At 36.2% G+C, this 26,186-nt stretch overlaps 1 protein-coding gene and 1 pseudogene across 1 annotated transcript; one reads left to right on the top strand and one right to left on the bottom strand.

The window, feature by feature from the left end:
* The first annotated feature begins 3,498 nt into the window (after nucleotides 1-3,498).
* Nucleotides 3,499-6,584, top strand: LOC132642752 (putative late blight resistance protein homolog R1B-16). The gene is made up of 2 exons (XM_060359798.1): nucleotides 3,499-6,054; nucleotides 6,510-6,584. The coding sequence occupies exons 1-2, from the start codon at nucleotides 3,503-3,505 to the stop codon at nucleotides 6,514-6,516; spliced, it is 2,559 nt and encodes an 852-aa protein (XP_060215781.1). The 5' UTR covers nucleotides 3,499-3,502; the 3' UTR covers nucleotides 6,517-6,584.
* An 8,953-nt stretch (nucleotides 6,585-15,537) lies between these two features.
* LOC132641611 (quinolinate phosphoribosyltransferase [decarboxylating] 1a-like) lies at nucleotides 15,538-26,186 on the bottom strand (annotated as a pseudogene).

Genomic DNA, 26,186 nt, shown 5'->3' with positions numbered 1-26,186 from the left:
CGGTCAAGATAATCATCGAACAAGAACAGCTAAGAAAGAGCGAAATTGAGGAAGAATTGTAGGGATTTTACATAAATCTGGAGTAAAATGAGGATTTTACTTATTTTAGGCGAGATTTTGCAAGAAAAAATTAAAACAATATTAACAAAATACAAAGTGAAAATAACAGTAGGTGGCAATTTGCATCGTTTGTAGCCGAAATTTGTGCTCTTTTGTACATTCCCTTAAATAGTGGAGTTTATATCAAGTACTACTGTACTCCATATTACTTTCCTTATTTTGTTGCCTTTTATATTTTGCATTTTTATTGTTACATTAAGAAAATCTTTTGAAGATAATTATATTCTTATTTATGGCATATATATATATATATATATATATATATATATATATATATATATATGATTTGGTCGAGTTCATGAAACTGGACGATTTGGGAAGGACAGATGATATCAATGACTATGAAATACACTCTATTTATAGGTGAAAATTTTACATTACAATTTCATTTAAAAAACTTATATTATAATAAGAAAATGAAAAGCCAAAGAGCAAAACGTGAAAGTAAATTAGCGTAAATGGAATGTAACGGAAAATTAATGTTTAATGAACGTGGACACTTTATCTTAGAAGGGAAAGAGACTTGAATTGTGATTAATTGGCAGTTCTTTAAAGACTAAAAGGCATAAATTACTATTTAATATGGGATCTTAATTTAATAGCCAACTTCATGTTATGTGCATTTTTTCCAGCGAAACTGATATAGTATTAGGATGGCATTGATTAGTTTTTATTTAATTAATAGGAGGTAATTTACTTAGAGGTAGAGGGCAAATTAGTCGTTCAACTTTTAAAGGGGATTTTCGTGCTTCTATAGATAGATATGATGATGTAATCATACTTACGCAAAGGTAAAGAGTGGTGGACGGAGAATTTTGTTTACGTTGTCAACATGGTTTTGAATACGACTTTAATTAATTAACCAGCTATGGTCTCGGTTGATGTTCTGATAATGAAGTTATAAAATTTTCTAGAGCTCATAGAAATTATCTTAAACAGTGAATCAAATTATTGATGTGTATTTATCGTAACGTATTGCACCTAATATATTTGAAATTTCAATGAAAATTAATTGTGCAATGCCAAACAATCAATTTCCATGTCTAGGTGTTCCATGTGCTATGTCCATTCATTCAGCAACATCCTAACGATCTTATCAAGATTGAATTAAGAATTTCATTAATTTGGGAAAAAGAACCTAGTCCTTTTCATTCTATTAATGACAGTATTAAGCAACTACTTGACAACAGAGAAAAGCTTTTCTCAGCCAAGCTTTTGTTCTTGTTTAGATAGTAGTACCTTTTAAGCATAGTTGAGTTTCTCTTTCAAATGCAGTGTATTAGTTTTCGTATACTTGATGATGCATGCATTTCGTATAATCTATTCACTGTCAAATGTTTCTCAACTAATTAAGCAACATTATTTAGTATAAAAACGTAAACGATTGCTTCGGTACGACGCACAAGATGAGAAAGAAATACAAGTTTCTAGGATGGTAAGTTTCTGAATAAGGAGTGGAAATGACACCTTAGACAAATTCACATCGAAAAAGCAAGGAGAAAAGTGAAAGCTATCTATATAAGACAGGTCATAAGTTCACATGATACGTGTGTTTGTTGGATTCGATGATGAGCATCCGAACTCCCTTCGCCTAGAAATCAAGTGTATATATAAAGTGAAACATTTTGTTATGTATATAACACACACACCCCCAAAATAAAAATAATTTGTGAAGTTTAGTATTTTCTAAATGATAAAACTAGAGGAAAACATTTTTGAATTTTCTTTTAGTATTTTGTTTTGATGTAAAATAAAACAATTAGTGTGTTTTCATAAGATTACTTTATGATTTATTTTTGGCTGTGTTTTTGAAATACTTCTGCGTTGAAATTATAAAGTTGAATTTTTTATTATTTGTTTTAAGTAAATTTTGAAGATAATTTACTTATGTACGAGTCTTTTATAATTGCGTGAAGAGCGAGCCAATTTACTAGTTTCCTTATGTTAAGGGGACTTTAAAAAACATATGATAGAGAGTTGGTAAAATTGCAATGTAAAAGGAAAAAAAAGGGAGAAAAGTCCGACTTGAGAGCTTGATAATTGGATTTTTTTTTTTTTTTTGGTGACGATGATAATTGGACATTATGAGGGGGGGGGGGGGGGGGGGAGTGACTTCTGTCTAAAAATGGTATAAACCATAAGCGTCAAATAAATTAAAAGTACAACCAGCCTGTTTCACATTTTTTTTTTTCAATTGAAATGCTAACACATCCATGGTGGATGTGAATATATCTTTATCATCAGAATTCACGGCAAACACACCCATGTTGGGTGCTGTTGCCTGTTTCACATAGAATATGAATAAAAAATAGAAATTTTAACATGGAGCAGCTTGAAGTACAGGCCAATGTAAAATCTACAAACTAGGCAATGTAAAATAGCAATTGTGAGAATTGCAGTCATGTTTTGTTTTAATGGAATTTGAGCATACTGGTCCAATTTTACTCTATCTTGTCAGTTAATAGAACAGCTGATTGTGTCTTAAGTTTTTATATATTATTTGAAAGAGTCAAGGGGTTACTCCTTTCAATAAATAAGTCATTGCTAAGACTTGCATCTCATATATATCTGTATGCCTAGCATAATTTAAAAGAACAGAAAAGTAGCATAATAAAATATGGGCGGGCTTCTGGTTGTTACAGTGTTGAAACTAAATGAGAGATTAGAATCCCATTCTTAATCCTTTCTTCCTATTTTCTTGTTTTCTAGTCTAGTGTAAATTGGACTGGATTGTGTGGTCATTTGTTAACAGACCAATTGGCAATCCATCAACTTCATTAAAGAAAAAAATGACAAAGGGAGTTTACTACGCCTGGTCCACTAGTCTAGTGTAAATTGGACTGGATTGTGCGGTCATTTGTCAACAGGCCAATTGGCAACCCATCAGCTTCATTAAAGAAAAAAATGACTAAGGGAGTTTACTACGCCTGGTCCACTATTTAGAAAATTCATAACACATAAACAAGCTTTCAAACTTGGTCTCAATTGACAAGTATGCCTTCCAACTTTGGGTCTGCACAAGTAGGCACCTCAACTTGTCTTCACTTTGTCAGTTGAACAATCCAACTTACAAAACGATCATCTAGATACCTCCAAATTTATGTGTCACGTCAACACCACATCAGTGCCACGTCAGCATTTGTGTTTACGTGTTCAATTTTATACAAGTTGAGGTGCCTACTTGTGCACACCCAAATTTGAAGGGCATACTTGCCAGCTGAGGCCAAGTTTGAGGGCGTGTTTATGTATTATGCCTTTAGAAAAAGGTGTAAATAAATTAGGACTACACCTGTTTGGACAATAATTAACTAAGCTACTGAAATCTGCACCGATCTATCTTTTAGGCATTCCATCAAGTTGCAATAACCATTACTCGGAGAAAATGGCTTATGCTGCTCTTTCTTCACTTATGCATACACTGCAACAACTCTTGCAACCTAACCAACAGTTGGTCTGTGGAAGCTGTATACAACAACAACATGTTGAATCTGCTTATCAAAGTCTATGTGCTCTGCAAGTTTTTCTTGAGGATACTTCAAAGGAAGCCAAAGATATTGAAACTCTCAAGGTTATAGAAAAGAGGATCAGAGATATAGTCTACAAAGCAGAAGATAGAGTTGATTCAAGCCTTAGAAGCGTCATTCTAGCTTATAATGGAGACAACCGAGAAAGGGCATGTAGATCCTTTTCTGAAGAATTGGTAGAAGTGGAAAAAGAAGTTGATTCTCTCAAGAAAGAGGTGATGCAGATCGAGTTTAACAAGCTTGGATTCAAGTCAACAGAAGCAACTATTACTTCTTCATCATCAAGAAGGTATGCAACTGAGCACAGTACTATTGTTGGGATGGAGGATGACTTCAATACCATAGTAGATCGCCTCACCGCCCAAACAGATGAGTTAATTGTCATACCAATTGTCGGTATGGGAGGTATAGGTAAGTCAACTCTCGCTAGAAAAGTTTATGATGATCTATCTATTCGTTCCCGATTTGATAAACGTGCATGGGTCACTGTCTCTGAAAACTACAATGAGAGACAAATGCTTCTTGAAGTTGTCTCCTCAATTACTGGAAGCAATCAAGAAATGAGCAACGATCAACTGATGGAGATTGTGTTTAGAGGTCTGAAGCGCAGGAGATTTCTAATTGTCATAGATGATATTTGGAGTACTGAGGCTTGGGACCAAATGCAAAGAGTATTTCCAAATGATGACAATAAAAGACGAATTCTATTAACCACTCGGCTAAAAAATGTTGCTGATTGTGCCAGCTGCCCTGATTCTCCTCCTCATGGTATGTCTTTTCTAAATTTCAGAGATAGTTGGATTCTGTTTACTGAAAGACTTTTCGGAAAATATCCCTATCCTCCGCAACTAGAAGAAATTGGGAAGCATATCGTAAAGCAGTGCAGAGGATTACCTCTATCAATTATTGTCGTTGCTGGACTTCTTGGAAAGATGGAACCGACCCATGATAATTGGAAGAAGCTTGAGAAAAATTTGAACTCATTCTTTGGTACGGTTTCTGAACAATGTCGAGCAATTCTTTCTTTGAGCTATAGTTACTTGCCCCAACATTTGAAGGCTTGTTTTCTGTATGTTGGAGGTTTTCCTGAAGATATGGAGATTTATGTTTGGAAGTTGACTAGGCTATGGATTGCTGAGCAGTTTATAAAGGCAAGATGCGATAAAAGGTTAGAAATAATAGCAGAGGAGTATCTAGAAGAGTTAATTGATAGAAGTCTAATTTTGGCTGGTAAACAGAAGGCTAATGGAAGAATGAAAACTTGCAAAATTCATGATCTTCTTCGGCAGCTGTGCATAAGAGAAGCTCAAATTGAAAATTTTGTACATGTCAAGATTGAGAATGTCCCTATTTTCTCAGAAAGAATAAATAATGAACGGAGAGTGATTGTGCCGCTTGATTGTTATAGGCATGGGAGTGGTATTATCAGTAAAATCCGCAGCTTGGTTTTTACGAGCATTAATCATATTTATATTTATGAGCGTCCCTGTTCCATTATCTCACATTTTGAGTTGCTTAAGGTGTTGGATGTATCTTCAATTAAGTACGATTTCTCTGGTGTAATATCTCAACTTGTACATTTGAGATATGTTGCTGCAAAAATAGCCAAAGCTCCTTCACTGGCCAAATTGTGGAATTTACAGACCGTAATTCTTCATAGTATTAGCAGATACTTGGAACTCCCACTAGAGATCTGGACAAAGACAGAGATAAGACATCTCATTATTGCAGGGTTTATACCCAATCCTCTTGAGGCAGAAAGTCAAGGAGAACAACCTTTGTTTCTCAATAATTTGCAAATACTTGTTGTCAAGTCCTCTCCTTTTTTGGCAGAAATACTAAGAAGAACTCCCAATATAATTAAGCTAAAGATTATGTCTTTGAAACCCGTTGACTGGCCTGCTATTCTTGATTCTGTCATTCTATTACAGCAGATGGAGAAACTAACTATAGAAGCACTACTAGGCTTTGACCCGATGATTCTCTCCCGGGATTGTTTCCTGCCTAATCTCAAGCAATTGACATTTATTTTTACTTGTTTGGCATGGGAAGATATGGATGTGCTGGCTAATTTACCCAATCTTGAGGTTCTCAAAACAAATCATGCATTCAGGGGAACAGACTGGAGGCTAGATGAAGATGTTGTGTTTCAAAAATTAAAATATCTACGAATGAAGTACGGAGATCTGGAAAGGTGGGAAGCAGCTAGTGATAATTTTCCGATGCTTGAGCAACTAATATTGATTGAGCTCCTTAAGCTGGAGGAGATTCCTCAGAGTATTGGAGAAATAACGACACTAAAATTAATCCACATAGAAAATTGTAGCTCTGGAGCCGCCAGTAGTGCAAAGAAAATTCAACAAGAGCAAGAAAGCGAAGGAAATGATGAGCTTCAATTTCAAATTTTTAGGTATGTTAAAATTCCATCTTTGATTATTAGTCAAGTCTTAATTAATATGTTCATGTCTTGTTTTCTTTTTTCTTTCGTTTCTTGTTTCCACCTGCTAAAGGGGCTTGTAAAGTTGGACCTATAATAAATTTCAAAAGAATAGTTTTGCCAAAAAAAAAAAAGTTTGAAATAATTGTAAAGAATATATTTAAGTGATAATGTGCAAGACAACATAACGTTAAAACGGTTTTAATTTATATTTTTGGTTTATGAAAAAATAATGATTATGTAGGAAAAGTAATTGTATTCTAATTGATTAAAATAGTACTGTAGTACTAGAATTTATTTATTTTTCCATTCGCACACACTCTCCTCTAATTTTTCCCGAAGAAGTTGATTCTTGTTAGTTGTTAATTTATGTAATAATGACCTATAGTAATAATGTCAAGGAATTGTATTGTCAAATGTCAAATTAGGCGTTGACCCTATAAGGAGGAGGAGGATTACTCAAGCTTATAAGGAGCCCGGAGTTCTCGTTCATCACCGATGAGGTATATTTGCTTCATCAAAACGTTGGATTTAGTTGTAAAACAATGTATTAAGTGATAATGAGCAAGCACAACATATCATTAAATTTTTCACGTGATTTTTATACAGGGGTGATTTTTTAGCTCAGTGAAAGTTGAAAAATCTGCTGGTGTTGGTGGTGTTAAAAACCTGAGTAAATGAGACGTTATGGAGAGTTTATTCATGTATTTTCCCCCTTGATATTCAATTGGCTCGGATCTGTGTTCAAGCATATAGTACCTACATCCTAGAATGTTTGAATATTTTAATAATTGATTTGTTCGAATGCATTGCCTTCAGAGAATTGCCAGAATTTTATGTTATTTGCAAACTTGAAACCCAAAGAATTTTCCCCAAGATGTGCACTTTTGGCTCAACAATTTCAGTGGTGTGTTGTTGTTTCTAAGAGAATATCATAAATATGCAAAACACATTTGTGGAATGCGACATAAATATAAAGCATAGTGGAAATAATAAACAAAAGCCATTATTATACAAGCCAAATGCGATTTATAAGTCATATGAGACTTATGGCTTGTATTATTTAACGGCTTCAACCTATTGTTTCCTTTTCCGTTATGGTTTACCCTTACGTTGCACTCTACAAATGCGTTGAGAATATTTTTGGTGTTTGCATAAAAATAATGCACCACTAGAATTGTTGAGCCAAAAATTGCACATTTTGGCAAATATTTGTTTTTTCATTTATCTGTAATTTGATTTGGAATTTGTTTTTAATACAGAACGAAAACTATCGCGTATCAGTTTGAATTATTATGACTTGAAATAATGTGAAAGCCTCCAATTGTTGTTGTGAGAGTCACAGTTTTGCATTCCATCGTAATGACAAACTGCTAGTGTGGAGAGAAAAATAAAACATATTAAACCTTCAATTAGCTGAAACACACTTTTCTTCCTTGTGCTTGCAACTCTTTCAAAATTATCAACTGTTAAACTATTTAATGGGCAATGTAATGTTAAATATGTATTGTTGCTCAATATTTGAGAGTAATATAGACCAAAATAAGCGTTATAATTGAAGGGACCAAAAGAGACACGTGTTCTATTAATTGAGGATTAAATGTGCTTAATCAGATAACATATGTCACACCCCTACCAGGAGTATGACGGGCTCCGACCCGTAGGCCGGGAACCACCTGACTTATCCGTTACTTTGAACATTATAAACCATAACTCAAAGAACGCCTGCACGCAGAAAAGGCCCAACATAGGAATATTCGATCATTCAGCACATATGTTCATATGCGAACCGACAAGGTCGCCACAACATAACGTATATCATAAAGCCGGCAAAGTTAACAGTAAAGTATCAAGAGCTCAAAATAAGCCCGACAAGGCCACCAAAATATTATACAACAATATGAACCGGTGGAGCTATAAAACATCTAACTGTACACACACGTCTACGAGCTTCTACATAGAATACAAATGATCATAAGGACAATACCAAATAGACTGCAGCTCCGAAGTAGTGGAGTGATTCTGAGAATTCGCTGATAAAACACCTACGGGTCTGATCCGTCTCCCTACCTACTTGCGGACATGAGCGCAGCGTCTACAAGAAGGGACGTCAGTACGAATAATGTACTGAGTATGTAAGGCATGAATAACAACATAATATAGATATGAAAGGTAACATGGAATATGAGAGATAACCTGTATATCTGGATGCCTCATAAAGCGGTGTCATGCATGCTTAGACTTTAAAAAAAATAATTATACATATATATAGTAGCATGCCCGGCCATTAAGGCTCGGTGTCATATATATAGTATCATGCACGGCCATTAAGGCTCGGTATTATCATCATTAGCCCGCGTCCGTGGTAATATCATAACATGCCCACTGCAGTGGGGTGCACATCTACGTGCCATGCCCGGCCGACTATAGCGCGACGCGGTGTGAGAAAATACATACATATATATAAAGCATGTATGTGTGAGAGCCCAATCAAAAGCCACAACTATATCGGAGTGACGTAAGGTCGGTAGCCTCCGATTATGTTATGGATCAATCATCATCGTTTATCCCACCTTGAAGGAACAAGGGTCATAAGGTGAGATTACCAACAATGAAGGAAATTAAGAAATTGCAAAGTAAGCTCAATCACCTCATAATAATATAAAGCTCATGTACTTAGAAATCTTTATGAATAAAATCATCTCACAATATCATGAAATCCCTATGCCTTGGAGCTTTGATAACTAAATCTCTCATAATCATCGTCATGGTTATCATAAAAAAAAATTATTCATCTTTAGCACCATGAAAATTTAAGAGTCATGAATCGCTAACATTCTTGGAAATGAGAATTTTTATAGAATTCGTGCATGGGTTGGTAGGAAAAAAATCATGCCTTTAAAAGAAAGAGGAATAGTCTTAACATACCTGGAAGATAATTTCTCTACTTCCAACTTACTTCTTGTCTTGCAATTCACTTAAGATCATTTGTAGCCTCGTGATCTACATATACAACCATTCATACTATTGTTAGGCTCATCGTCATACGCTCGTCTTAAGCCCTTAATTTAAATTCATTTAGAATCTACCGAAATTCGGGCAACATCTCCCCTGTTTATATGCCTAGCTCGAAATCACAATCCAACAACCAACATCACAACAACATTATCAACACCAACATTTGCCATAAAACAGCCCACACGATGTTTTCCAACTTCCATAACTATCCAACTTACTATACAATTACTTAACGACTTTGTCTCCGAGAATAAACCGGTATTAACGTAAATAGAAAGATGTTCCTACCTTAATCTTGTTAAAACAGCAATATCTCCGATATCCACTTGAATCCACGCTAAAATCCACCGCAGAAAAATACTAGAATCACAACCATGCGTTATCCGGTCCTCGATTAAGCAAAATCACTTGAATTGATCTTACACCTTCATGAATTTGGTAGAAATATTTTTGAGGAAGTGTAGAGAGAATTTAGGGAGAGAAGGTGGTAGAAAATGAGTGAAAAAAAAATCAGATTTTCGTTTTTTAAATTTCTAATTTTTACTGTTCACACTGAGTACTGTAGCAGTACTGTAGCACGCGTTTCTACTCTGTCAGCCTAACTTGTAACGTCCATAATTCTTGTCACACCCCAGTCCTGATAGGGTATGATGGGCACCCGACCCTTTTACTTAGAGCCGATCGAACCCACTGGTTCTCGTTATATTCATAATCTCACTGGACTCTTAAATCACGAAATGAAATGCATAATGAAAGCTTTTCAAAAACATTCATTTTGTCTTTCTCAAATTAAGTAAAATTTGTAATCATATGAAATTTGTAACATAATGCATAATGATACATCGGCTTGCAGACCCACTTGCAAGACTGACATGCTATATACGTGACTCTGTCTGCAAAGTCTCTAACATAAATCAATATACCATAACATAGATACTCCGACTCGGCAACACTCCGGAAGGAAATGGAGCTCGCCAATCCAACAGGAACATCTTCTAGCAATGTCCTCTACTCATCTGTATACACCTGCGTGGCATGAAACGCAGCGTCCACCAGAAGGGACGTCAGTACGAATGATGTACTGGGTATGTAAGGCATGAATAACACCATAATATAAATATGAAAGGTAACATGGAATAAGAGAGATAACCTGTACATCTGAATGCCTCATAAGGCGGATGTCATGCATGCTTAGCCTTTAAAAAAAACATTTCTATACATATACATAGTACCATGCCCGGCCATTAAGGCTCGATGTCATATATATATTATCATGCCTGGCCATTAAGGCTCGGTGTTATCATCATTAGCTCGCGTCCGGGGCAATATCATAACATGCCCACTGCAGTGGTGTGCACATCTACGTGTCATGACCGGCCGACTATAGCGCGGCGCGGTGTGAGAAAATACATACATATATATAAAGCATGCATAAGAGCCCAATCAAAAGCCACAACTATATCGGAGTGACGTAAGGTCAGTAGCCTCCGATTATATTATGGATCAATCATCGTCGTTTATCCCACCTTGAAGGAACAAGGGTCATAAGGTGAGATTACCAACAATGAAGGAAATTAAGAAATTGCAAAGTAAGCTCAATCACCTCGTAATAGTATAAAGCTCATGTACATGGAAATCTCTATGAATAAAAATCATCTCATAATAACATGAAATCCGTATGCCTCGGAGCTTGGATAAATAAATCCCTCATAATCATCATCATGGTTATCAAAAAAAATTATTCATCTTTACCATCATAAAAACTTTAAGAGTCATGAATCTTTAACATTCTTGGAAATGAAAATTTTCATGGAATTCATACATAGTTTGGTAGGAAAAAAATCATGCCTTTAGAAGCTCAATAACAGCACAAGGATCATGAAATTCGTGGACTTCTAGCGTTTGTGAAACCAATAATATTATGGGTATGACACAAAGGTTTATAACGAAAGGATCATGCCTTTAGAAAGAAAGGGACTAGCCTTAACATACCTGGAAGACAACTTTTCGACTTCCAACTTACTTCCTGTCTTGCAATGCACTTAAGATCATTCGTAGCCTTGTAGTCTACACATACAACCATTCATACTATTATTAGAATCATCATCATACGCTCGTCTTAAGCCCTTAATTAAAATCCCTTTTAGATTCTGTCGAAATTCGGGCAGCATCTCCCCTATTTATATGCCTAGCCCGAAATCCTAATATCAACAACCAATCAACAACAACAATACCAACATCATACAAGATAAATATATGTATTTTCATCCAAAATTCTATTCAACCCTCAATCCATAAGTCAACAACACCAACTATAACTTTTATTCTTGCAATTATTCCTTAATCAATGTTGATAAAGAAAAGATTCAATGATTCATACCTTATTTTTACTAAGGTAGCAAGATCTTCCATATCTACTTGTTCCCAAGCTAACTCCACACAAATTGAAATTATAATCGCGCCTACACGTTGACCGGACTTCGATTAGTATTCCGTAGCTTGAATTTTGCTCAAGATCCTCACTTTTATGTGAGATTTAAGAGCCCTTTTTGCTGCTGAATTTTCTGGAAATTTTGAGAGGTTTTTGATGAAGAAAAATGGGATTTTAACCCCTTTTATAGTGGCTAAGTCGGCAGTACTGTAGCAATACTGTAGCAATACTGTAGCAGCCCTATTTCTACTTTGTCAACTCAGTTTGTAACGTTCATAATTCTGTACTCCGATGTCCTATCGAAGAGCGGCTTGTTGCATTAGAAACTAGACTCGATGAAATTCATTTTAGGCTTTTGTTTCACCTTAAAACTCCTAATATACTAGTAGATATGCCCCTCCAAAGTTGACTAAAAATCTGCCCAACATTTCTCAAATTTTCGTCAAACTTATTTTCTTCAATTTGCTTGATCTCGAAATCTTCCGAAACTCTCCATACATGATATTTATCATTTATTATACATGATAATGGCCATGTTCTTGTGTTTCAAAATAGTCTTTCCCGATTACGATTTACGAGATCATAATCATCCTTTACTTAAACAATATACTTAATAATACCTCGTTCCTCATACTCGACATACTTACATTCAAATTTAACCAGTGCTTCTCCGAGGTACGGGGTGTAACAATTATCTACTCCGATGTCGTATCGACGAGGGCATTGGAAACTAGACTCGATGAATTTCATTTTAGGCTTTAGAAACACCTTAAAACTCCTAATATACTAGGAGATATACCCCTCCAAAATTGACTAAAAATCTGCCCAAAATCCTATCAACTTTTTCCAAATTTTCGTCAAACTTATTTTCTTCGATTTGCTTGATCCCGAAATCTTCTGAAACTCTTCATACATGATATTTATCACTAATCATACTTAATAATCGTCATGTCCTTTGGTTCCAAGATTGTCCTTCCCGGTTACGACTTACAAGATCATAATTTATCCTTTACTTAAATAATATACTTAATAATGCTTCGTTCCTCACACTTCAAAGTTGTTTTACCTAGTCATAGCTCGACATACTTGCATTCAAGTTTAACCAGTGCTTCTTCGAAGTACGGGATGTAACACTGAAAGTGCGGGGTGTAACAACATAAGAACCAAAATAAGAATTACTAATAATTGAGAGACCAGAAGTGTTATATCCCAATTTATTTGATGCAGTATTTGTTTGTCAGAAAAAAAAAAAAACCAACCTCTGAAATTTTATCAGTACAATCCGCATCAAAAATTTCAGAGGTTGGTTATTGTGAAAGGAATGGGAGTGGTATTATCAGTACAATCCGCAGCTTGGTTTTTACGAGCATTAATCCTTTTGTTATTTATAAGCGTCCCTGTTCCATTATCTCACATTTTGAGCTGCTTAAGGTGTTGGACGTATCTCAAATTGATTACGATTTCTCTGATGTAATACCTCAACTTGTACATTTGAGATATGTTGCTGCAAACATTGACGAAGCTCTTTCACTAGCCAAATTGTGGAATCTACAGACCATAACTCTTCGTAAAATACAAGGTATGACAAACTTGGAGCTCTTACCAGAGATCTGGACAAAGACAGAGATAAGACATTTGGATATTGGATGCAATATACATTTTCCAGATCCTCTTGAGGTAGAAAGTTATGGAGAAAAACCTTTGTTTCTCAATAATTTGCAAATACTTGTGTCAATTCCTCTCCGTTTTTTGAGAAAATCCTAAGAAGAACTCCCAATCTAATTAAGCTGAATATTGTAGATATTAAGCATGTTGACTGGCCTGCTGTTCTTGATTCTATCATTCAATTACAAGAGCTGGAGACACTAACTATAGAAGCAACGCATCCCATAGACCTAATTCTCTCCAGAGAGTTTTTCCTGCCTAATCTCAAGCAGTTGACATTACGTGCTACTAATTTGGCATGGAAAGATATGGTTGTGCTGGCTAATTTACCCAATCTTGAGGTGCTCAAAGCAGATTGTGCATTCCATGGAACAGATTGGAGACTAAATGAAGATGTTGTGTTTCAAAGATTAAAATATCTACGACTTGAGTGGGAATGTCCGGAAAGGTGGGAAGCAACTAGTTATAATTTTCCGAAGCTTGAGCAACTAGTCCTGAGGTGGCTCAAAAAGCTAGGGGAGATTCCCCAGAGTATTGGAGACACAATGACACTAAAATTAATCCAAATAGAATTTTGCAGCTCTGCAATTGAGACTAGTGCAAAGAAAATTCAACAAGAGCAAGAAAGCTATGGAAATGGTGAGCTTCAAGTTCGAATTATAGGTATGTTAACATTCCATCTTTGGTTATTAGCCATATCTTAATTAATATGTCCATGTCGGAGAAATTTTATTTTATGGGTCACATAGACCAATATTACTTATGTGAGTCTAGTTTATTATTTGACATGTGGACTCATGGGTCCCGCAAATTTGTTTCTAAGCATAAAATGAAAAAGACAATAATAAATCTACATTTTTCCTTATTAGGATGCTTAGTTATAAAACCAAAAAAAAAGGGGGGGAGGATGCTTAGCTAAAAGTAATTAAAAATTAAAGAACTTCGAACGGCTTTGACGACATCCTAGACTTTTCTAAAAGATCATCAATCTCAAATTCTCAATTCCCAAATACATACATATATGGTCATTTGGTCTTTACGGAAGTAAATTGGATTATCAATTACTTTAGATATTATTTTTCATGAATGTTAAAATAAATATGATCGTAATTGAGTAAATTTATAGGATATTTTCATAATCATGAATCAGCACTAGCTCAAAGTTTCTCTTCTTATTTTAATTGATTGCAGGAAAGAAGTTAATTTTTTTACAAATGTAGAAAATGCTCATGCTTTTAAATTAGATTGGATCCTAAAATGTAAAAACTTCAATTGAGAATTATATTAAAAGCAAAGACCTTGCAGCAACTAAATATTCCCAGACCAACGATTTTGTCATCAAAGCCGATTAGGAGATTTTTTTTTTAATTTCTCTCTTTTTTTTTAATTTCCTTTTAACCAAGCATCCTACAAGGAAAAATGTAGACTTTAATATAGTCTTTTATTTTATTTTATGCTTAAAAACAAGCTTGTGGGACCCATGAGTCCACTTGTCAAATAATAAACTAGACTCACATAAGTAATGTTGGTTATGTGACTCACAAAATAAAATTTCTTGTCCATGTATGTTTTCTTTCATTTCTTGTTTTCACCTGTTAAAAAGGCTTGTAAACTTGGACCTGTAGTAAATCTCAAAAGAACAGTGTTGCGAAAAAAGTGGGTTATAATTGTAAAGAATTTATTAAGTGATAATGAGCAAGACAACATAACATTATTAAAAGGGTTTTCATTTAATATTTTGGGTTATGAAAAGAAATGATTATATAAGAAGAGTAATTGTATTCTAATTGATTAAAATAGTAGAATCTAATTTTTTCCATTTCGCACACACTTTCGCTCTATGTTACCTTCTATCATGAGTTTTAAGAACCGTTTTTATTTTGTGTGTGCATGCTATACTCATAATGTGATTGTAACAGATAAATTTGGACGGGAAGTGTAGCAGAATATACTTGTAATGCAATGGAATATAAGCCTGCAAGGGTTGGTGTGAGAATCACTGCTTTGTATTCCATCTTAATGGCAAACGGCTAGTGTGGAGAGAAGAATGCTTGCTATTTCTTCAAATTTACCGATCAATTATTAAACATGTAATATTGCTCAATATTTATGGGTAGTATAGTTTCAAAACTAGTCTAAATATAACAAATTTCTACATAAAGGAACCAAAAGAGACATGTTCTGTTAATTGAAGGTTAAGTGTGCTTAATCAGATATCATAATGACCAAAATAAGAATTTAAAAATAACCGAGAGACCAAGAGTATTATCATCCCAAGCTTCTTTATAAACATATAGTGCAAAAAAAAAAAAAAAAAAAGAGGCTGGAAAAGAGCCAAAAAAGAACAAGTAACACAACTTTACATACACCAAGCTTTGAAATCAAGTGTCTTCATTGTATCAAAGTCGGGAAATATGAAAGCAAGCTATAGTGAGATACCAACTCAAGCAATTACATTGGAAGAAAGCCATCAAATATTCCAGATATCTTCATCTTTTTGTCTGATTATTCTTATTTGCACTTTGTGCTATTATGCTGCTTCTAATCTCTTGAGTTTACAAATTAGAACAAAGTATAAATAAAGGTGGTCATGCTCGTTTTGTACGTCGTCCAACTTCAAGGGCGAGCTCTGTGTCGATTTTCAGGGAAATGTCAAGTGCTTTCACAGAATGTGTTAGGGCACCGCTGTAAACATTCAAAAACGTATTCTGTGAGTACCATAACAAAAGAAAGATACTTCTATCAAAGTATCATTACTGGATGAAACAAGTATTAAACTTTCTCCAGTATGAAACCCAAAAACGAAACGATGTCTCAGTCCCGAACAAGTTGAGGTCGGCTATATGAATCCTCAATTTTGCCTTATTATACATAACATAGATTATCTACTGAGATATTTTTGTCTGATCTGAGCAAGAAAACTGACCATCTTCTTATTATATTATATTAAAAAGAAAGGAGAAGAACTCCCGGCTATACAAATAACATACACCGAGAAGTCTCGTCTATTTTTATTATCTCCCACTTTCTTTAATAAGTATCTTCTGGAATGGCATGAGTGAAATGCATACCTAGAAATGTAGGTAACACCAGTTTGTCCAATCGCATGGACTGTTTCAAGGGTAACATTTCCTGAAGCCTGCCATCATTACAGCAAAAACAACATGTCATCAGAAGATATATTTTCTCCAACATTTTTTAAGTATTTTAAATCATTAGCTATGTTGACTTTGTAGTATTTTTCGTGTAGTTATCAAATATGTCAATTTTATTTTAGAAAATTTGAAGAATCTATACCCGAATTAATAATCAAATTAAATGTTTTAATCTTCGTACTCTGAACCCTTCACATAAATTGGGACAGAGGGGAGTATACATGTTTGATGACAGATATGAAAAACAGAAAAAGTAACTCGTATCTTGGCTTTAGCAAATTCATATGTATGTCATTACATTTGACAATTTCAATAATCGTAAAGAGGAAACCGTTATATGTGTTGCGAGTCTAGTGACTAATAATGAGTAATCTTACAAATGAGAAAAGTCAAGGCATTGAATCACATTAATCTTCTATATGCTGACAATTGTGTGAAGCAGTCAAACATGAAAATGAAATCAGGAGTTACCTCTGTCTCAAACCTCCCATCGATCAAATCTACAGCCTCCTTAAGCATGGATACCTCAACATCCCCGTTAGCTAATGGAATAACCATATTGTCCAGCATTATCCTAGTCAATGAAGTCTTTGTTTGAGATGCATATTCTAGAACCTCACGTACTTCTGCAAGAGTCCGGGTCTCAACCTGTTAGGAAAAAAAGGTTTGAAGCTCTGCTAAAAATTACCACATATAGTGTACACACGGGAAGGACCACAGCTCTATTGCCAAATAAAATGACATGCGGTATCATAAATCAAACAATTTGGAAGAAATTCCCTACTGATTCGGGCCAATTTATTCTAATAGTACTAAATACTTGTCTTTTAATGGATTGGGCATTCTCTAGAACTGGAGATTCTCTAATCTCACTTATCCCTGTACTGACATACAAGTCCCTAACCAACTGAAAGGATTCCTCATAAACCATCCCAAGCAAGCTTATTTCATGTTAATAACTTATTGACTGTATAAGTTATTAGGATTGGATGCTCTCCTCAAATTATCCACATAATTAGTGTTTTTAACTATCCAAAGAAGGTGCAAGTACCAACTTAATGAAAGACAATGCAAATATGTGTTATGCAAAGAGCCAAAGGCAGATTTAAAATACAGTTCCTCTTAAACTTCATAGATTATATTAGGGTGGATGATAACACTGAATTTTCTGAAACAAAGGAAAATTGCACAGCTGTTTCAGCAATATTAATTTTATCTTCTTTGAGAGGCGCACGTTACGCAAAGGACTCTATAGGCGCACGTTATGCAAAGGATTGCTAACATACGCCGTCGGAGAGTATGGCCAGAAAACGCGCTAAAGCTCAGGCAACCACTAAGCAAAACAATACGCAGACTGCTACAGTACCATTGGAGGCCACTAATACAACGTCAAGCCGTGTTGTAACCCCAAAATCCGGTGTTCCTCAGATCTTAGCTCCGGTTCAGCTCACACAGTGGTTGACTGGTGCTACACAGAGCTCGAAGGTTCAACAGGCTCCGACGAAGGATGCTACACAACGGGACAAACAACCAATGACTACACCACCTATTAGGGCTGAGAATGAAATGATGGCGGCACAGGCAGCTAGAAAGCTCACCTTTACTGGGGGTAGCATTGCAGTTGAGGAGGCTCCACGACGCAACAATAGAGCTCTGAAAAGAGGTAAACAACTGTCCTACTTCCCTCCGGTGCTCCGTGACGGGGAAAAAATTGTCAAACTTAATATGGAGGAGGTTTCATCCAATAAAAAAAATATATGGAGGAGGTGGAAATGCAAAAGAGGAAGTGGGATTGTGCCCTAATAGGGTATGTAGTTGGAAAGAACCCCACATTTAAGAAAATTTTGAAATTCGTATATGCTATTTGGAATTTTGTGGAGGTACCTAGAGTATTCTTACATGATGATGGCTATTTCATCTTCATGTTTGGAAATGAACAAGATAAAATGGATGTTCTAGAGAATGGGCCTTACACTTTTAATTATCGTCCAATGGTGCTCAAAGAATGGGAAGCTGATTTTAGTATGGGCAAGGAATCATTAAGGCAAATGCCTCTTTGGGTTAACTTCCCGAATTTACCGATCCAATATTGGGCAATTGAAAACTTGGGTAGGATTGCTAGTTATTTGGGTAAACCTTGGTGCACTGATAGATTGACTGCTGAAGAGGAAAGGTTATCTTATGCTAGAATCCTAGTTGAGGTGGACGTTACTCAGCCACTCCCTGAACAACTGAGCATAGAAGAAGCAAAGAGGAAGACAAGGGTAGAAGAGGTGTCTTATGACTGGTATCCAGAGTACTGTAAGGATTGTATGTGCTTGGGGCATGTTGTGGAAGCTTGCCCTGTGAATTTGGCTGCTAAGCAGAATGCCAAAAACAAAGGGGTGACTGCTGAGAAGGTAGTTGATCCTAAGCCTACTGCAGCACCTACACATCCACAAGGTAGATATACACAAGCACAACAGGGGCGTTGGCAGGCCAAACCTGGAAACCAAGTCACTCAAGTTCAGGGGGAGGTGACAAACCAAACTGACAGTAATGATCATGGTGGAGAGACACAGGAGTTGAATGATCAAGCACAACTCAGTAATTTGGGATTTGTGGTAGAAGGCATTGGTACACATGGTCCTAAGCAGCCCTCAACAAGTGCTACATGATTTTCTGTGCTTGGAACATTAGAGGGCTAAATCAGCCCTTCAAGCAAAAGGAGTTGAGATCCTTTTTGCTAAAGCATATAATAGATTTACTAGGTTGTTTAGAGACAAAAATAAAGCAAAGGAAGGTAGAAAAAGTTCAAAGGTTCTTTGGGGTAGATTGGACATGGTATGCAGATTATTCCCTGGAGCCAAATGGCAGAATATGACTTGGTTGGAAACATAGTAATGTCAAGGTTATTGTTGTCCTGGCTAGGCCACAACTTATACACTGCTATGTGGAAGATAAGGGGTCTTCTTTTGCCACTTACATGACTTTTGTCTATGGATATAATACAAATGTTGAAAGGAAGGATATATGGGACACTTTGAGGCACACTAATCACACAATGGCTGAACCCTGGCTTATACTGGGGGATTTCAATACTTGCCTTTCAGTGGAAGATAGAATTAATGGTACTCCTGTACATCATCAAGAGATACAAGACTTTATAGACTGTGTTGAAGATATAGGGTTGGGGCAAATGACTAGAAGAGGGTGTGAGTTCACATGGTGCAACAAGAGGGATGCTGTGGGCAGAATATACAGTAGTAGAAATGACTGGATTCTAGGGAATTCAAGATAGTTCATGCAGCATGCTAACTTGGAGGCATTGATTGGTCTACCTGAATGCTCAGACCACTCTCCTATACTAGTGAATACCTCTGTAGTGCATCAGCCTAGTACCAAGCCATTCAGACTATTGAATCTATTACTCAAGCAGGAGGAATTCAAGGCTCAGGTTGAACAAATATGGGCAGTGCAGGTTCAAGGCTTCTATACGTACAAGGTGTGGAGGAAATTGCAACTGCTAGGTGCACAATGTAAGCAACTCAACAGAACTATGAATTCCTTAGAAACCAAACTGCATAATTTGAAGGGTAAACTGCATAGTTTGAAGGGTAAGCTGCAAGAGATATAGGAGAAGCTCAGTCAGAATATGTTTGATGCCAACCTCATAGATGCTGAAAGGGACACTTTAAGGGATATTCAGAAATGGGATAGGCTACATGAACAAGTGCTGAGATAGAAGTCTAGAGCAACATGGATAACTTATGGGGATGCCAACACAAATTTTTTTCATGCACATCTCAAGGCTAGACAAGCTAGGAACAGGGTTCCATCCATTTGTAATGAACATGGAGACAGGATCACTGACCCCACCCTGGTGCAACAAGAGTTTATTTCATTCTTTAAGGGGTTACTTGGCACTGCAGGTGAAGAACTACCATGTCTAGATCCTGCCATAGCAAAGGATGGACCATGTTTGACCATTGAGCAACAAAGGCAGCTTTTGCTGCCTATTACCAGAGAGGAAATAGTAAACACAATGAACATGCTTCCCCCTGATAAAGCTCCAGGTATAGATGGTTTCCCTGCTGAATTTTTTAAAAAATACTGGCATATTATTGGAGAGGAAGTAATTGAGGCAGTCATGTAGTTCTTCTCAGATGGGAAATTGTTAAAAAGCATTAACTGCACCACTGTTACCTTAGTTCCAAAGGTGAAAAGCCCTAACTTTGTGAAGGAGTTTAGACCAATTGCTTGTTGTACTACACTATACAAGTTGATTGGCAAACTGTTGACTGCTAAACTCAAACTTGTGGTAGATTATCTGGTAGGACCTTCACAATCAGCATTCATAGAGGGTAGGAATATCCTAGATAATGTAATTGTAGCTCATGAGTTGGTAAAGGGATATGGTAAAAAGCATGTGTCACCTAGATGTTTCATGAAGATAGACATCAGGAAAGCTTATGATTCTGATTCTGTAGAGTGGGGATTTTTTAGGATGGTTCTGCTAGAATTTGTGTTGCCCTGTAAACGAGTTGAATTGATCATGATTTGTGTTTCTACTGTTAGCTATTCAATTCTGATTAATGGATCATTGACTGACCAGTTCCAAGCAAAGAAGGGGCTTAGGCAAGGGGATCCTATGTCCCCTTACCTATTTGTTCTTGTAATGGAATATCTACACAGGTCCTTGAAGCAGTTGAGACATAATCCCAACTTCAATTACCACCCTAAGTGTGAAAGACTGCAACTGGTACACATCTGCTTTGCAGATGATTTGATCATGTGTTGTAAGGCTGATAAGGGGTCCATCCAGCTATTACTTGAGGCTTTCAATCATTTCTCAAGTGTATCTGGACTACAAGCCAACCTTGAGAAAAGTTCCTTTTATGTGGCTGGGGTACCAGAGGAGTTCAAAAGGCATATTCTTCAGGAGATGCAGTTTACTATGGGGGAGATACCATTTAAGTACCTTGGAGTACCTTTGAGCTCAAGAAAGTTGAATATCCAGCAGTGTTTACCTCTTGTTGAGAAGATAGTGGCAAGGATCAGATGTTGGTCCTCTAAATTACTTTCTTACAGTGGTAGATTGCAACTTATAAAAAGTGTACTCTTTGAAATGCAAACGTATTGAGGTCAGGTATTTCTCTTGCCACAAAAGATTGTGAAAATGATGAATTTTTCTATGGATAGGCAGTGCTGAAAGCTCAAAGAAAGCCTTAGTGGCATGGGATACAATGTGTTTACCAAAGGCTGCAGGGGGACTGAATATAATTGATTTTGCTAAATGGAACAAAGCAGCTATATGCAAGCTACTATGGGCACTGTCACACAAGAAGGACACTCTATGGGTACAGTGGATATACAGTTTCTACATCAACCACAATGACTTAGCTACTTGTGTCACACCTAAACAAGCTAGTTGGCTGGTTAGGAAGATCTTGGATGCCAGGGCTTGGTTTGATGTAGTAGATCCTATTGCCCATCTTAACCAGTTCTCAAGTGGAGGGAAGTTTAATATCAAGGCAACATACCTTTCTCTCATTCCTCAGCATCTTAAGGCACCATGGAAGAGTTTAGTTCTGTCCACAGGTGGAGTGCCCAGGCATCAGTTTATACTTTGGTTGGCTGTGCAGGGGAGATTAGCAACTGTGGATAGGCTTGCAAAATGGGGCATACAAGTGGATCCGGAGTGTGTCCTATGCAGCACCAGTGCTACTGAAACAATGCAACATTTGTTCTTTGAATGCAGGTTTTCCAATTACATCTGGTCAACAATTTTGCAATGGATGGGCATTACAAGACAGGTTACAAACTCGGCGGATGAAGTGAAGTGGATGGCACAACATGTGCATAATGGAAGGCCAAGAGCAAGTATACTAGGATTTCTTAGTGTAGCAGTTATATATCACATATGGCAAGAAAGGAATGCTAGAAGGTTTCAAGAAAATGAGAAGCAGCCTGTGCAAATCATCAGGGACATCATCTTGCAGCTGCATATCAGAGGGCAGAGAAATTGTAAATGGAGTAGGCCTTTAGATAGACTTAATCAATATCCTGTATAGGCTTCTTTTGTATCTCAGTAATATGTTATGAATGCCTAGCATAGGAAGTTGATAGGATCTGACTCTATAGTCAAAACAGAGTCAGTGGTGTATTAAAGGATCATCTGGTTATTTGAATAAAAAATTGTTCAGTTAGCCAAAAATTTTTTTATCTTTTTACTTGTTCGGTTTTTCCTTTTAGTAACAAAAGAAAATCATTATCGAGAAAGAATGTGGAACTCATGTACTTTTTGTGTACTTGAATCCAAAAAAGAAGACCTTGAAAAGTACTCCAAACCCCGCAAACTATTTTGTTTCCTAACTGATTACACTTGGTCAAAATGACCTCATTTTTCTCTCCTGTTTTGGTTATTCGATGTCACGATGTATTCTGGGAATACTACTCTCCTACCAAGAGTATCCACTATCTAGATATAATTATGCAAAATAAAATTCTCGAGTTTTAGGCCAAACATCTCTTTCTTGGACTAACATTTGATTTCAACAGATGAGAATTCAGTTCTTCAGTGAAAGGGCATCGGAAGTAGCATGAAGTTTATATCTTCAGAGATATAAATAGTTTATTATTGAATGGCTCTAGCAAAATGTTTATTTGACCAAAATGTACAAAAGCATTAGAAAAACCGATGGCAGAAGCTAAGAATAATATATTGCAAAAATAAACATATCAAAAGTTCAAACAACAAATTTATAAGGTAAGAACTCAGAACTATAAACATACCAAAGAATTTATTGCAAAGGTATATGAGGCCAACCTCAACCCCCATTTGATGATTATTTTTCTCCAAATACTGATCGACAGATTTTAGAGCTTTGTTGACACCTCCAGCAGCAGATAAGTGATTGTCTTTTATCATCACCCATTTTGTAATTCTTCCCCCCACCGATCAATACCTTCAGTTAAAGCCAGATAGAAAGTCAGCCAAAATAAACTATACATGTCATATAGCACCTGACAAGTGGATGATTTTTGGTAAATGGATCTTTACCGCCCATTTATCCATCAAACGTAATCCTGGAGCAGTTTTCCTAGTCTCCAAGATGCAGGCAGGGTGTGCAGCAACTGCCATTGCCTGCGAATATAAAAAGGTCAAGCCTCTTCTCATCAGTGACCATCACGACCATAGAGGCAAGAAATTAGACTCCATTATATCTTGAATAGCATGCTTTAGTTGAAGTGTTGAACCTCATATTATCAAGTACAAAGCATCTAGTTCTGATTCGCATTGGAGCATGAAATCAATGAATTTAGCAAGCAGGGTCCTTATGATCTATGTTGCTCCAATTCTTCAAAAATGCCCCTAGGTGCATGTCGGATCCTCGAAAGTTAGTGCATTTTTGGAGGATCCGACATGGGTGCGGCAACAATTTTGGAGAGTCCGAGCAACATAGCTTATGAGGGTAGCCTGTTTGGGACATTCTTCGGCACAAAGACAAAAGAGAAGCCTAAAAATCTAAAAAAGGTTAGTACCCAAGGGCACATCCTAACGGTCAGCGAAGTGGGTGAAAACCATGGGAGACCAGGATTCAAATCCTTAGAGGGACAATAAATATTAGGTGATTTCTTCCTATCGCTTAACCTTCGTGGAGAGAGTTATTCGATACTTGTGCTGGTAAGAGGTAGCAGGTATCCCAATGGAATACACAAGGTGTGCGCAAATTGATCGGGCACCCCCATTATTAAAAATAAGAAAAAAGGAAATCTAAAAAAGGTTATATTACTAGACTCGCAGCCCAAGCAAGTAACGCTAGTGGCTTCTCCTATAATCATCTCAGAAAAGCTACTACACTCGAAACATTGATGAATGGAGACTTTAGTTCTTTTACCATAAAACAGAGATTGCAAATTCGGACAAAGTCTCCCACTATAACAGCTTACGAGCTTGATAAATGAGCTAACAAGCCAATTGCGCCAACTCACGAACAAAGATAGGTTTCTGAATGAAGCTTGGATATTGGCCGGTTAAAGTAGAAGTAACATCTAAAGATTTTAACTCAAACATTAACTCATTCATGAACAACATATTTCATCGATTTTATACATCATAGAGGAATGTCTAAATATGGATCAACACATATGTTTCTGCAACGAAACTCAGTAATTTCGGGCATAGAACAATTTATCAGTCTCAGATTTACACTTGGAACATGAATACCGACTCATCAATGATAATAACCATTTCCATTCATGGCAATATATTTCCAGATCGTTATTAATGATGAGCTACTTACACGAGGACAAACAGACCTTTGTCAGTGTAGCTATTCCACTCATTCTTTGCATAAAATTGAGAACAACCCTCTCAGCTATAACAGTGCTGTGAGCCTTTCCTACAAAAGTCAAGTGAATTTATTAACTAGTCAAAAACTCATTAGCAATTAATCATTTCTCACATTTAGGTTACCTAGTACTTTTCCAAATTTCAAGCCTTTATGAACTTTATCACCATCCTTTCTAAACCATTCCACCTGATAACGAGAACAAAAAATTAAAAATTACCCTTTATCAAAAATTTCTTCAAAGTAGAAATACCGGTTACCAGAAATATCTAATGGGAAAATCAATACCTTTAGTGAAGGATCAACTTCCGCGAATATCATCTCAGCAAGTGTAATTCCTGCTACAATTTCGTCTTCCTTTGCAAGAAAATGAGCTTCGGATTCCAAGTCAACAGGACACATCTCCTGCATTTCACACAAGAATACATTGAGCACTGAAAAAAGCTATATTTCCAAGAAAGTTAAAAAATAACAACTTTCCCATCACACAGATTGAATAGAAATTAGAATAAATGACAATATCCTTAATCAGAGGTCTCGAGTTCAAGCGCAAATTTCGATTAGTGCCGACAACCCCCCCCCCCCCCACACACACACACACTATTTCCTCCCCACACCCCCAAACTGAAGATAATGCTCACAAAGAACAAATAACCTGTAAATTAATTGAGGCAACAAAAAAAAGAATCTAACTAAACTTCATAGAACAACTCTCAATTAAATAAAAACTTCACAATTAGCTTAACATTTCCTTAAATATAAAAACTAAGCACAACCCATTTGACAACATAAGATTAAAAAGAAAAAAATATGGGCTTTAATCCAAACCTAAATCCCCAGCATCTTCAGAAAGGGCAAGTTGAATAACACCCTTTAAATCGTAAGTTGGGTTTGCTGGAGGCTTCACTACTAATGACTCCACTCTTCTATCTGCATTCTTGGTAGCTATTGCACACATTTTCACAACCAACCTGCAACTTTCTGAAGATTTTCTGCACCTTTCATAAAACTCGTAAAAAAACAATCTTTATCAGTATTTAACCATAAAAAATGATTTTCAAGAATCGTTTTCCTCTTTTGGAGTGGTTTCTTCACACAGAATTTGATCAAGACTCATAAAAAGACAATCTTTATCAGTATTTAACAAAAAACATGATTTTCAAGAATCTGTTTTTTCTGATTCCGGGTGGCACAAAATTTGATTAAAACTCATACAAAAGGCAAGCTTTATCAGTATTTAACAAAAACAAAAAAAAAAAAACATGATTTTCAAGAATCTTTTTTTTTTTTCTACTTTTGGGTGTAATTGCAGTGAACTCTAAACATTGGAATTTTGTTGGGTGTGAAAGGTATATTTTGGCAAATAAGTATTTTGCCTAGCTAAACGATTACTGTGTGTGTTCTTGCAGGAGAAAGAGCCTTTGCTTTTTCCTTTTTTTTCCTTTTCTTTTCTTTTCTTATTTGAACAAAATGGTCCTCTAACTATGTCAATTTGTTGCTTTT

Source organism: Lycium barbarum, chromosome 5, assembly GCF_019175385.1.
Source record: "Lycium barbarum isolate Lr01 chromosome 5, ASM1917538v2, whole genome shotgun sequence".
Taxonomy (NCBI): Eukaryota; Viridiplantae; Streptophyta; class Magnoliopsida; order Solanales; family Solanaceae; genus Lycium; species Lycium barbarum.
The sequence above is the reverse complement of the archived record's forward strand: the minus strand, read 5'-3'. Positions and strand labels throughout refer to the sequence as shown.